Genomic DNA, 11982 nt, shown 5'->3' with positions numbered 1-11982 from the left:
CACCGCCGTGTCCCTCGTCTCCGTCAACGTCGTCTGCTTCATCTCCATCCACGAACGGGAGTCGGGGAGCTCCACAATGCGCGGATCGAGCCACCCCCTTCCGCCTCGGCCGCCGTTGATCTCCTCCAACTCCGGCCACCCTCTGCTGCTCCTAATCTGTCACCGGCTTTCCTTAGCCACTCGGTGAGCTCCTCCCCCTCTCCCTTCTCTTACGTAGGCCGCCCTCTTCTCTAGCTCGCTCGCCGCAACCGCCGTAGCTCACCGTCGCCCTGCTCCATCACCGTCGTGGCCACCGCTGCCGTGGCCCCCGTCCGAGCCCTCCATCGTGCTCCTGGTGTTCCCAGGAGCCCGACCAGCCCTTCCTCTCGCCCTCTCGTGCCCCCTAGCCCATTCCCGACGTGACTCCGAATGCCTCCGCCGCCCGTGCTCGCCGCCGTTGGTTTTTCCGGCCGTCCCCGGGCGAGCCACCACCACCACCCGACACGGCGTCGTGTGCGCGTTTGAACGGTGCCAACCGCACGCGAAACGGCCACCCCTAGCGCGTTTCTGACGAGGCCCGAGCGGCTCCGCCGCGTTCTAGCATCGCCGGCGGTGAGACGCCGGACGCCGCCGACGTGGCTGGGCGGGCCCGACCCTGGCTCACTGCCAGTGGGCCATAGGGGCCCTGTTGACTGGGTTGACCCAGTCAACACGCTGACATGGCGGTACAGTGCCACTGACGAACCGGCCCCACCGCTTAATTAATAAATAAAATGGTTTTTATAATTAAAAGTAATTAGTTTAGCTAATTAGCCACTAACATGTGGGGCCCATTAGCTAATTAACCTTAGTTTAGTTAAAATAAGCTCTGTTAAGTAACAGAGGCTGACAGGTGGGTCCCCCGTGTCAGTTTTGACCAGTCAACCGGACTGTTGACTGCTGACGTCACTCCTACGTCATGCTGACATCATATTCCTTTTCTGTTAATATAAATAATTCCAATATGTTTAAAACTTAGAAAATTCATATAAAATAATCTATAACTCGGATGAAAATGTTTTCTATATGAAAGTTGCTCAGAAAAATCCAACAAATCCGAATACGCGGTCTGTTCATCTGTAACATGCCCCTAGCATGCTGAACTTGGGACATTCCCCCTCCGGTCATCTGTCTGACACAGGTCCGGAACCGGGAAAACATTCCCGGTTGAATTCCCCCTTCACCTATATCGTGTAGCCATACGTTAGGTCACTCCCGGCACCACATATTGCCACGTTATGCTTTGTGATGCTTGTTTGCTTTATATTTACTGTTTCTTCCCCCTCTTCTCTCCGGTAGACCCCAAGACCGATGCCGATGCCCCTGTGATCGACTACATCGACGACGACCCCTCCTTGCCAGATCAACCAGGCAAGCGCCCCCTTTGATCATCCCGATATCGCCCATTCCTTTCTCTCATGCTTGCATTAGATTTTGCTACTGTTATTGTATGCTCCTATTCTGATGCATAGCCTGCTTTTGTACCTGTTATTGTACCTTACCTGCTTATCCTAAATTGCTTAGTATAGGTTGGTTAGTGATCCATCAGTGACCCCCACCTTGTCCTTGTTGCCCCTGCTTCATCATTGAAGACCCGATCAACGGGATTGAAGACCAGGCCCCGGCACCGCACATCACTTTCCCCTTAGTTGCTCGACACTGCTGGGTTACTATCGAGTGCCGAGGGTGAGACCTCTACAGCACTTCTGATGTTAACCTGTAGTGTAGCTATTCGGTCGTGGTCATCGAGGGTGATTTCCTCCTTAACCACTTCCGATACGGCTCTGTCGTGCAACCCCTCAAGTGTGAACCTCGAGGGTGATTCCTCTACGTTCACCTTGATGATTACATTGAGTGGAACCCACCGGGGGTGATTCCTTGGGTTTTCCTCTTGATGTTTGGACACACGGATACTTGGACTTTACAACTGTTACTTGGAAAGTGATGTGGAGACGGGTTGACCTGGAAGGTGCCCGTGAGATAATTACGAGGCGGGGCCGGGCATTCTTAGCCCTTGCCACAAGTCCTCGAGACGGGGCAACGGGGTCACCTCTTTCGTGAGTCTCTGCTTGTTACCGCGCGTTCCTAATCCACTACGATTTGGATATTTGATCCGAGGGGCCTCTGGCCTGATAGCACTAACCATCACGTGGGCATAGTATGGGCGTTCTGCGTCGTGTACATCAGCCGAAGCTTAATAGACGTCAGCGACGGAGCGGCGCGCGCCGGGTTGGACTGGTAAGCTCCTGCCTTTTTAGGGAGGTAGCTAGGTCTGCTCACCGGCCGCCCACGCAACGTGCAGGAGTTCCCGGGGAGATGGCCCATGACCCCTGGGGGCATAGGTTTAGTCCGGCGTGCTGGCCTCTCTATTAAGCCTAGGTCGGGTTGCGGCGTATTGTTTGGCCGAGGCCGGGCATGACCCTGGAAAGTGTGTCCGGCCGGAGTTAAGCGAGCGTGGTGGGTAAGTTGGTGCACCCCTGCAGGGAAGAACTAATCTATGCATAGCCTGTCCTACGGTAACGGACACTTGGAGTTGTATCCCGATCGATACAACTAGAACTGGATACTTGTGATGAGAACTGGATGGTGATGAGGATTTGATTGTGATGATAACTGGATAGTATGGCTCTGGGATTGCTTTCTCGCAGGGAGTCGAGAAAGGATCTCTGGCCGAGGTTGATAACACTACTACCGCTTTACTTTATGCTACTCTACTCCCTCTTGTTTGCTGCAAGATGGTGGTTTCCAGAAGATGCTAGTCTTCGATAGGACTAGACCTTCTCTTTATTCTGGCATTTCTGCAGCCCAGTCCACATATATAGCCTTCCTTTGATAATGTTGCATATGTAGTGTAGATCCTTGCTTGCGAGTACTTTGGATGAGTACTCACGGTTGCTTTGCTCCCCCTTTTCCCCCTTCTTTCTTCTTTCTGGTTGTTGCAACCAGATGGTGGAGTCCAGGAGTCAGATGCCGCCTTTGACGACTGCTGCTACCCCGAGGGTGCCTACTACCACGTGACGGACGCCGACGACCAAGAGTAGTTAGGAGGCTCCCAGGCAGGAGGCCTTGCCTTTTCGATCGATGTTGCTTTTGTGCTAGCCTTCTTAAGGCAAACTTGTTTAACTCATGTCTGTACTCAGATATTGTTGCTTCCGCTGACTCGTTTGTATTCAAGCTGATGTATTCGAGCCCTCGAGGCCCCTGGCTTGTAATATAAAGCTTGTATTATTTTAAATTGTGTCTAGAGTGGTGTTGTGATATCTTCCCGTGAGTCCTTGATCTTGATCGTACACATTTGCGTGTATGATTAGTGTACGATTGAATCGAGGGCGTTACAGGTGTTATCTCTCCGGAGAGCCCCGAACCTGGGTATGTCTTGCATCCCGCGCTCGCTCATGCCAAGCCCGTCTCTGGAGCCCACCAGTGCCCTCAAGCCTCCTCCTCTCTTTAGCCATCCCATGGCATCTGCCGTGCACCCACCACGACACCCATACAAACACATCGAGTTGTAAGGCTATGCCTCAACCCATTGCCTTACCGGATTACTCACACATGGCGATCGAACTGCATGAAGAAATCATTGAAGAAAAGATCAAGATGAAAGCTTTATTAATAAAATATGTCTTACAATGGTTGTTGGATGCGATACATGATTACAAGTATGGCTCTCTACGGGATGAATTGTTGCGGTGATGGTGATGGTGGTGGCTATGGTTGGCAATGGCGGCGTATAGGATTGCGGAATGGCTTTTGGTGTAGAGTGGAGGTTTTCGGCGATGCTCCTTCATGATTCTGGTGCTAACCATTTTATAAAAGTGGTAGGTAGGACGCCACGGCGCCATTGACACCGAGTACAAGCGTTGGTATGAGTGCATGCGCTCGTACCTGGCGTCGCATTCTGTCCTATTGTTTCTTGTGCACCTCCACTTTAATTCATTCTTTATCCATTTTGCATTCATTAATCAGTAGTGGCAATATTGGAGGGAATATCTGAGATATTATAAGATAAACCGGCTTAAACAATAGTATGACGAGCGTAAAAAAATATACTCATCAACCTCCCCAAGCATAAACCTTGATTGTCCTCGAGAAACATAGATAGATTCTTTAAACTGAAATAGCGACAAGGTTTGGTTCACTTATGATCAGTATGACTAGATAGCCCTCCGCTTCTTCACTTGAAAACTTAGTATACTGTAGCGGTGGCATGGTTATTATGCAACTGTTAGTAAAGAAAACATAACCAACACGAAGCTCTTGCTCAGCTAGACAAAACAATAAAGTAGCTTTTATTCTATTTCTTCCAGTTAACACTTGCATGCCTGGAACACGCGAAAGAGAATTTTTCTTTCTTGAGCAATGAAAACATAAATTATGGAAGTGAAAGGTATGCAAAGACAACATGATACTAGAGTAACTCTCTAACACCCCCGAGTCTCTCCTCGTCAAGGCTCTCAAGCACTTCTTTCAATCATCGCTTGCTGAAACTTTTGTTGTCTAGTGAAGGGATTATGACAATGAAATTATACATGCATAGAGTTTCATTGTGGCTTAAGTTTGAGTACTATGGACCAATATGTTGTCTCTTTTGATTAGTATTCATTTATTACCACATACAAACACACTTTTCAAGAGAAAACCGAATAATATTCGTTGCAGTGTTGCCACTATGAAAGTTAACAAACTCATAGCCGAAACCGAAGCTGAAACTCTGGTGAATCATTCATTGGCCAGCGGAGTTCTTAGCATAACATCAAGAGAGGTGACAAAATCACATTTACGCACATAAATGAACATATAGTGACAAGGCCATGACACCAGCGAGAAGCTAAAGCACCATGTAAAAATGCAAAATAGATTATGGCACAATCTCGGTCACCTTTGAACTAGGTTCCTCTAGATAGCTTAATCCACAAGTGCTATTGTGTCTATTAAAATTAGCACTATGGGGTTGAGTATCGCTAATATCATATTCTCTACAACTTTTCTCAACACTCATGTCTTTCTAGAACTTTCTCATATGCATGATTATTCTTTGTTAACATCACTTTCTTTTAAAAACAAGTCTCACGACAAGTATCGATTATCTAGATTAAACAGAACAAAAGTTATTAAATTAGTTTACCTACAAGAACGAAACATTTGTTTTAACCGTCAAGACTTACTCCCACTTAAATATTGCACACATACTACAACTACAACTATTTTAAGCAATTCAAATGCAAAGACAAGAGTCGTAGGACATACCTTCAAGATCATGAATTTCCATGCTTCTCTTCCTTATGGACACATTCCACGTTGTGCGGCGCATATCAACTCCACTCTGAAAATGTAAACAAGAATGCAAATGAAAATCCGAGGTAAAAGGAAAAGAGCAAAGCAAAAGAAAACCTTATTCTATTTTTTGGTTCTTTTGTTTTTGAAAGGTAACTTGCAAAAAAATTGCAACCAATAAGAAAGAAACAAACGAAAATCAAAACCAAATAAAAAGCAAAGTGGAACAAACCAGCACGAATGTTTAACAACGAGCTGAAGTACAACCTCATTATAACTTCAAAATAAATTATGTCACATCTTGATATAGACATGGAAGTAACCTTTGCAAGCTTAAGATTTTGCAAGCCCAAACTCAGGGAGATTATTATGAAGGTGGCTAATATGGAGCCCATTCTTGGCTCCTATAGGAGAAGTTGTTGTCCATGTATGCAGACGTGTCTCAAAAGGACGCGGCGAGGTTGCTCATGTTGTTCATGGAGCCCTTGAGGTTGTTGGTGTCGGCGTAGGTGGTGTAGGGCACAGCCTCTTGTGCATCTTCTTGGGAAAACAATTTCTCGGTAGTTAAGGAAACAAATTATCTTCAAAAGGAGTTTCCCTGCCATTTACTAGTTCGCCTTGTCTCCTTATGAAAATGCTACAATCAGATCTTGTTTGCTTCCCATGGAGCGGGAGTTTGCTTCTATCTAATCTACACAAAATTTAGTTTTAGATGGTTTTATTTTAAACACAACAAATTTAGGCTTTCAACTATCCAAGCTTGAGCATCCACGTTTAATGAAATTTGCTGCAATGTTTGTTCTCAATGCAAACACTTTATGATTCCATCGACGGAAAATTGAGCTCCTTGGTTAATGAAATTTGCTTTAGTTTAGTAGAATTAGCATTGTATGCATTGAAGACAACAAATTTATGCTCTTGGTTGTAACATATATTTGCGCATCTTGTGACAACATGTTATATTGCTTCAAAAAGCATTAGGAAATTGTTTCCATGGACTAGAGAACTTGCTTCAAACGAAGGAGTAACTTGTTTCCACCAAGAAGATTATTTTTTCTTTCAACATTGCACATGATTCGAACAAACTAGGATGAGTTTCCAATGAAATAAAATTTGCATCTATCGAAAGGATAATTTGCTTTCATGAACAAGCAGCACAAATATGTAATTACATTTTCATTGCTTGCGTTAATTGTTTTCTACTTGGGTAGGTGGTGTATCTCCTCAAGGTGGGGGCAATGAGCAGAGCACTCATGACAACAATCACGTCGTGTGGCTACATGAGTTTCTCAATCGCGAAAGCTCTGCGCATCTTGCATCGATGGAGCGTCAATGGAAGGAGACTGGGGGCGATGAAGTGCGGTAGCTGCCAATGGGGCACCTCAATGTGTCCATTTCCAACAAGTGATGGGGTGCAAGGGATATAATCTCGGTGGTGCGGTGGATGGAGAGATCAGAATGAAGTGGATTAGAAGACGAGATGAAGGGAATCAAATCTGGAGCGCCAATGGAGAGCACAGGAGCATCGTAGGTGGATGATGTGTTGAGCATTGAGGTGGGTCGCAAGCAGGAGAGGGGAACTAAGGTGAGAAATTTAGTTCGGGGAGCGGAAATAAGCAAGATTAGTGTGATCATGTAGACATGGTTGCATCACAAAGGAAGGTTTGAACAAGGCAAGCGATTCCTTGGTATATCTCTGGCGTCAGATGAAAGCTAAATCAATGGCGCACGAGTGGTCTGATGATTTATTTGTGTAGGACTACTGCTAGGAAGTGTCTGTCATGGTAGAATCATACGATGGAACCGTTATTCTGGTGGGAGTGCCCTTTTGGTTCTGAGGAGCATGATGAATAGTAAATTCAAAATAAATAGCAAATAAGGTTTAAAATTTCTTTTTTTGTGTGTGGATGTTCAATAAATACAACAACAAGAACAACAGACAACAAAGCCTTTAGTCCCGAACAAGTTGGGATAGGTTAGAGCTTAAATCCATAAGATCTCGCAACCAACTCATGGTTCTGGCACATGGATAGCAAGCTTCCACACACCCCCCGTCCATGGCTAGTTCTTTGGTGAAACTCCGGTCCTCCAGATCTCTCTTTTTAGACTCCTCGCATGTCAAGTTCGGCCTACCCCAACCTCTCTTAGACATTATCAGCACACTTTTTAGTCGTTCGCTATGCACTGGAGGTTCTGTAAGCCTGCGCTGAATATACCCAAACCATCTCAAGATGATGTTGGACAAACTTCTATTCAATCGGTGCTACCCAACTCTATCTCATATATCATCATTCCGAACCCGGTCCTTCCTTGTGTGGCTACACATTCATCTCAACATGCGCATCTACACTACATCAAATTGTTGAACATGTCGCATTTTAGTCAGCCAACACTCAGCGTCATATAACATTACGGGTCGAATTACCGTCCTATAGAACCTGCCGTTTTAATATGACAAGTGTGCTTGACAATTTTCATGGGAAATGAGACAACAATGCTTTGTCGGTAAAAAAAACAAAATTAAGTGTAACATTTTAAGGTCACATTTGGCGTTTAATTTATTTTTTTGAACGGGTCAAAATATTAAGTTTTTCATTAAAAAATTCAGGTAGCATTTGGGTGTGACAATGAATACATCTAAATTTTTTTCTAAAAAAAAATCGCATTTGCAGAAGGTACTTTGGACGGACAGGAGCATACGCTTCAAGAGCCGAATTGGATATCTGTATTGTGGTGACCAAATATGAGTTGGATCACTTAACTGATGTTAATGAATAATGATGGAGATGAAGCGTTGACAAGCCTCGTGTAAGAAAAGCTGGTACTGTCACAAGAAGAATACACAGGGTATGGAGACAAAGCGTGGTTGCATGCCCACCTCTCTCTTCCCGGATGGGAAGGAGCAAGAATTGGAGGAGACCGGACGGGCTGTGTTGTGGAGCCACTGTTATGTACTCTAAAACTCTTCTTCTTTATTAATGAATGAGGCAAGTCTTTTGCCTTTGTTTCAAAAAAAAAAAGAATTGGAGGAGACTTTGGGAAAGCAAAAGGAAAAGAAAGGGTGGGTTTCATGTTTCTAGGCTGCTTCTCTTCTTCTTACATGTGTGGGGGCAGAGGCACTGTTTTTGCCGCCTTTACAAGCCAAGCAAATACACACACGAAGTGTAGTACTAGGTGCCATGGAGCCGCAGCCGTCCGTAGGGTTAGTGTGGCATCCCAAGGAAGGAACCCGCGAGCGGAGCAATTTCTTGGGTTTGGAGAATGCTAGATCTTCCCATCATCGTCTCGGTCCCATCCTTGTCCGTGATACAGAAGCACGTTTGACATTTAGAAATCACTATACGTGGTAGTACTGTAGATTAGAAGCAAGCAACGTTCCTTGCTGTAGATTCATGCACCTCTGGTCCTGGAATCCCGAAACGAGGGTGCGAACGGAACGGTGGTCTAGTTACACCGAGACGCATGCATGGCATGCATATCCAAGGAGGCTGCGGCCTGCTGGTTGCTTCGTTGCAGCCATCGTGTCTTCCGGTTCCTGTCGAGAAGGAAGGAACAAGACGCAGTCCATGCATGTAGCCCGGAACGTGAATGTAATGTACACGTCTGTTCCTTCAGAAATCGTGTGCAGGTTCACGTGCTCTCGGCGTCCGTTCCGTGCATGCATAAACTGGGCTGGCCGTTAGATGAAATTGCACAAGGATTGCAGGGTTCAGTGTCTCCTTGCAGATGCCATCATGGTCCTCGCGGAGTAGTACAAGCTTCCCTCCCTCCAGAAACAGAAACAGAGCATTTCGCTCGTCTCCAAGCAAGCAGTCAAGATCCGCGAATCCTACGCATGGCATTTCATCATTGCGCTCGCGAGCCTCTGCAGGGTGGATGCGGTTTTGTCATCAGTTAAAGTGCACCACCAACACCAAGGAGGCCAAAAAGAAAAACATAAATGGAACGGAACTCCCCTTTCATAGCATAAGATACCACTAGAAATTTTTCCGACGGGCATCATGGCCGTGGCCCCCCGCAGCGCGGCCTCAGATGCACGCTAGGCAAAGCTCTCCTCCTCACCTCGGATTCGCTGCTAATGCTGACGGCAGGGCACAGCACAGGCCACGCAGCTTTTGGTGCTTAAACTAACTTTCCTAATTATAACGAGATTAAAGGCTTAAAGCCAAGCAAAGGTCAGACTAAACAAATCTTTCCGACCCCCTTTTCCTCCTCAGGGCGTCCGTCAAAGCTAGTGTAGCTTTGGGCCCTTTTCCCCCTCGCTTCGCCTCGCACACAGACGCAGAGGTGGGGGATGGGGTCGGAGATAAACAGGAGGAAGTAAACGAAAGGCGCAACAAAAGAAAGCAAAACGAGCATGAAGATAAACAAAGGAGCCGTAAACAAAGCCGAAAGAAATGGGCGCAGCGCGGTTCCCCGAGCAGCCGAGACCCCTTCCTCAGAAGAGAATCACGCGCAGATCTTTGTCCACACCACCCACATCGTACGTAGTACTACCATTGCTCTTGTGCAATTTCCGGCCCTGCCTCCACCCAGCACCGGCTCATCACCCATCATGGCGCCGCGGAAGGAGCGCCTTTTCAGCTTTCCCGAGATCCAAACCTTCCGTTTCCCCTCTGCTTTGCTTGGCACAAGCAAGAAGAGAACAGCTTCCTTTTAGACGAGACGAAAGAGCCAAGAAGTTTAACATGTCGTACGCCAAATTCTTGCACGCACAAGAGGCCCAAGTTTAACATGTCGTACGTGTAAGTGTGCGTGTGCACATATTCAAGCGACAGTTAGACGGGGCCATGGAAATGGAAGCAATGATACACCATGATTCATGCTCTGTGTCAATAGGCTAGGAGTGTACTAGGAGTGAAGTGCCTAACTACACACACGGAAGGTCGTGTTACAAATCTCTTGTACAAGACGAAAAGATGAATATGGAACAGAAAAAACGGACGAAAGTAGGACTAAACTGGCACAACTCCACGACGCTTGTACATGTGGGAGGTGGCGAAAAGAGCCTAAAAGGAGCTCTTTCGGCCTTTCCCCACGCCTAAACTACTTAGAAAAGAACTCACTCACACACAAAGAAGATCTCGCTAGCTTCCTAAACCACCGCCCGCTCTTCAAATTTTAACTATTTTTTGTACTTCGTCTTCCATTGCTTCCTTTGCGAAATTCAGCGCGAAACTTCGGCCTCGCTTCCTCCGCGATTCCGAAGCGAAATGGTGGCAAAGCATCCGAACCCACTGGGGAAAATAGCTTTTGAGGGTGCAATTTACGTTCCTGGGTCACTCCGGGACCGCAGCAGCGACGAGTCGCGCTCCGACATGGACGCTGCACAGAGCAAAGTGAAACGCACGTCAGAATGGCTTCATCAACCAACGAGTTCACGGAGGCAAGGAACGAAGCCAGCGGTCACGCACCACGGTGGATCGACTCCTTGCAGTGCGCGATGGCGCCTGCGATGCCGTCCTGCTGCTCCAGGAGCGAGTCGTCCCGGCGAGCTGGCGACGACGACTGCGCCGCGGACACCGAGCGGCTCTTCCGCAGCCGGACGTCCACGGAAGCAGCAGCGCCGGGCGCCACCCTCCGCAACCGCCTCGAGATCTTGCTCAGGCACCGCCTGATCACGTCGGCCGAGGGCGCCCTCCTGGCTTCCTCCTGGCCTTGGTCCGGCGAGCCGTGCGCGTACGCGGCGAACAGCCTTGCTGAGCGCGTGCTGTTGGAGCTCCGGGAGAAGCTGGCGCGGCCGCCGTAGAAGGCGGCCTTGGCGGATCCGAAGCTGAGAGTGCGCAACTTCCCGCGCCTGCTGGTGCTGAACCGTGCCGCGGTGTCGCCGGGCTCGGACGCGCAGAATTTGGCCGGCGGGGGCGCTCCCCCCCACCCGCAGCGGCTGAAGGAGAGGCGCTCGTCGTAGGACGGCGACGCGGAGCAGCTCCGCTGCAGCAGGATGACGAAGTCGACCTCGCCGGCGCAGGAGGAGTCCTCGGACTCGGAGCTCGACTCGGCGCTGGACGCGGGCGCGGAGGCGGAGGCGGAGGCGGAGCAGCACGACAGGTCGAGGTCGAAGAACGGGCCCTCGTCCTCGCCGTAGCCGTACCCGCACGGGTTGGCCGGCGCCGTCGCGCTCGCTCTGATCGTGGACACGGCGCGGCGGCGGAAACGCCGCGCCGCGAGCAGGCGGAGGATGTGCATGAGCGCGCTCCCGTGCCTCGCTTTGGACGTGCGTGTGAGTGTGCGTGCGGCTTTGGCGTTTGCGTGGGTGGTGGACTGGTGGTGGTGGTGGTGGTGGTGGTGGCGGCTTTTAAACGGGCGCGGCAAAGGCAGACGTGTGTGAGATTGAAAGAATGGCTCGTGGTTTGCAGTAGAGAGTTTTCAAGGCTGAAATGTCATGGTATTGCGCGTTTCCGGTGATGAAAAACAGGAATGCCGGTCTTCAGAATGACCAAACCACAAGTCGGTGAGGCTCACAGCGAACTCTGCGTGGCCCGGGTCTGGTGCTAGTCTTTTCTTTGTGTGTGTGTGTGACGCTAGTAGTTGTGGAGAAGCATATCAGATTGTCAATGTCCCGGATTTTACTTTTGTCTCATCCTCACCCACCCGATATCCAGAGGATGCATGTGGCGTACCATTCTGCACCGTTCATCATGTTGCATTACCGACTAGCTAAGCAAAGTCCGAAAATAAATAAACTATAAA

General features: G+C 48.4%; 1 protein-coding gene across 1 annotated transcript; it reads right to left on the bottom strand.

The window, feature by feature from the left end:
* Nucleotides 1–10220: 10220 nt before the first annotated feature.
* On the bottom strand, nucleotides 10221–11553 carry LOC119281334. The gene is made up of 2 exons (XM_037561862.1): nucleotides 10707–11553; nucleotides 10221–10617 (listed from the first exon to the last, which is right to left on the bottom strand). The coding sequence occupies exons 1-2, from the start codon at nucleotides 11476–11478 to the stop codon at nucleotides 10559–10561; spliced, it is 831 nt and encodes a 276-aa protein (XP_037417759.1). The 5' UTR covers nucleotides 11479–11553; the 3' UTR covers nucleotides 10221–10558.
* Nucleotides 11554–11982: the final 429 nt, after the last annotated feature.

This window comes from Triticum dicoccoides, chromosome 3B (genome assembly GCF_002162155.2).
Source record: "Triticum dicoccoides isolate Atlit2015 ecotype Zavitan chromosome 3B, WEW_v2.0, whole genome shotgun sequence".
Taxonomy (NCBI): Eukaryota; Viridiplantae; Streptophyta; class Magnoliopsida; order Poales; family Poaceae; genus Triticum; species Triticum dicoccoides.
The sequence above is the reverse complement of the archived record's forward strand: the minus strand, read 5'-3'. Positions and strand labels throughout refer to the sequence as shown.

Excerpts from the sequence above, each read along its gene's own strand:
- LOC119281334 (XM_037561862.1), bottom strand. The coding sequence starts at position 11,478 with ATGCACATCCTCCGCCTGCTCGCGGCGCGGCGTTTCCGCCGCCGCGCC. Across the intron at positions 10,618-10,706 it reads CAAGGAGTCGATCCACCGTG|CGTCCATGTCGGAGCGCGAC; the intron begins GTGCGTGACCGC and ends TGCTCTGTGCAG.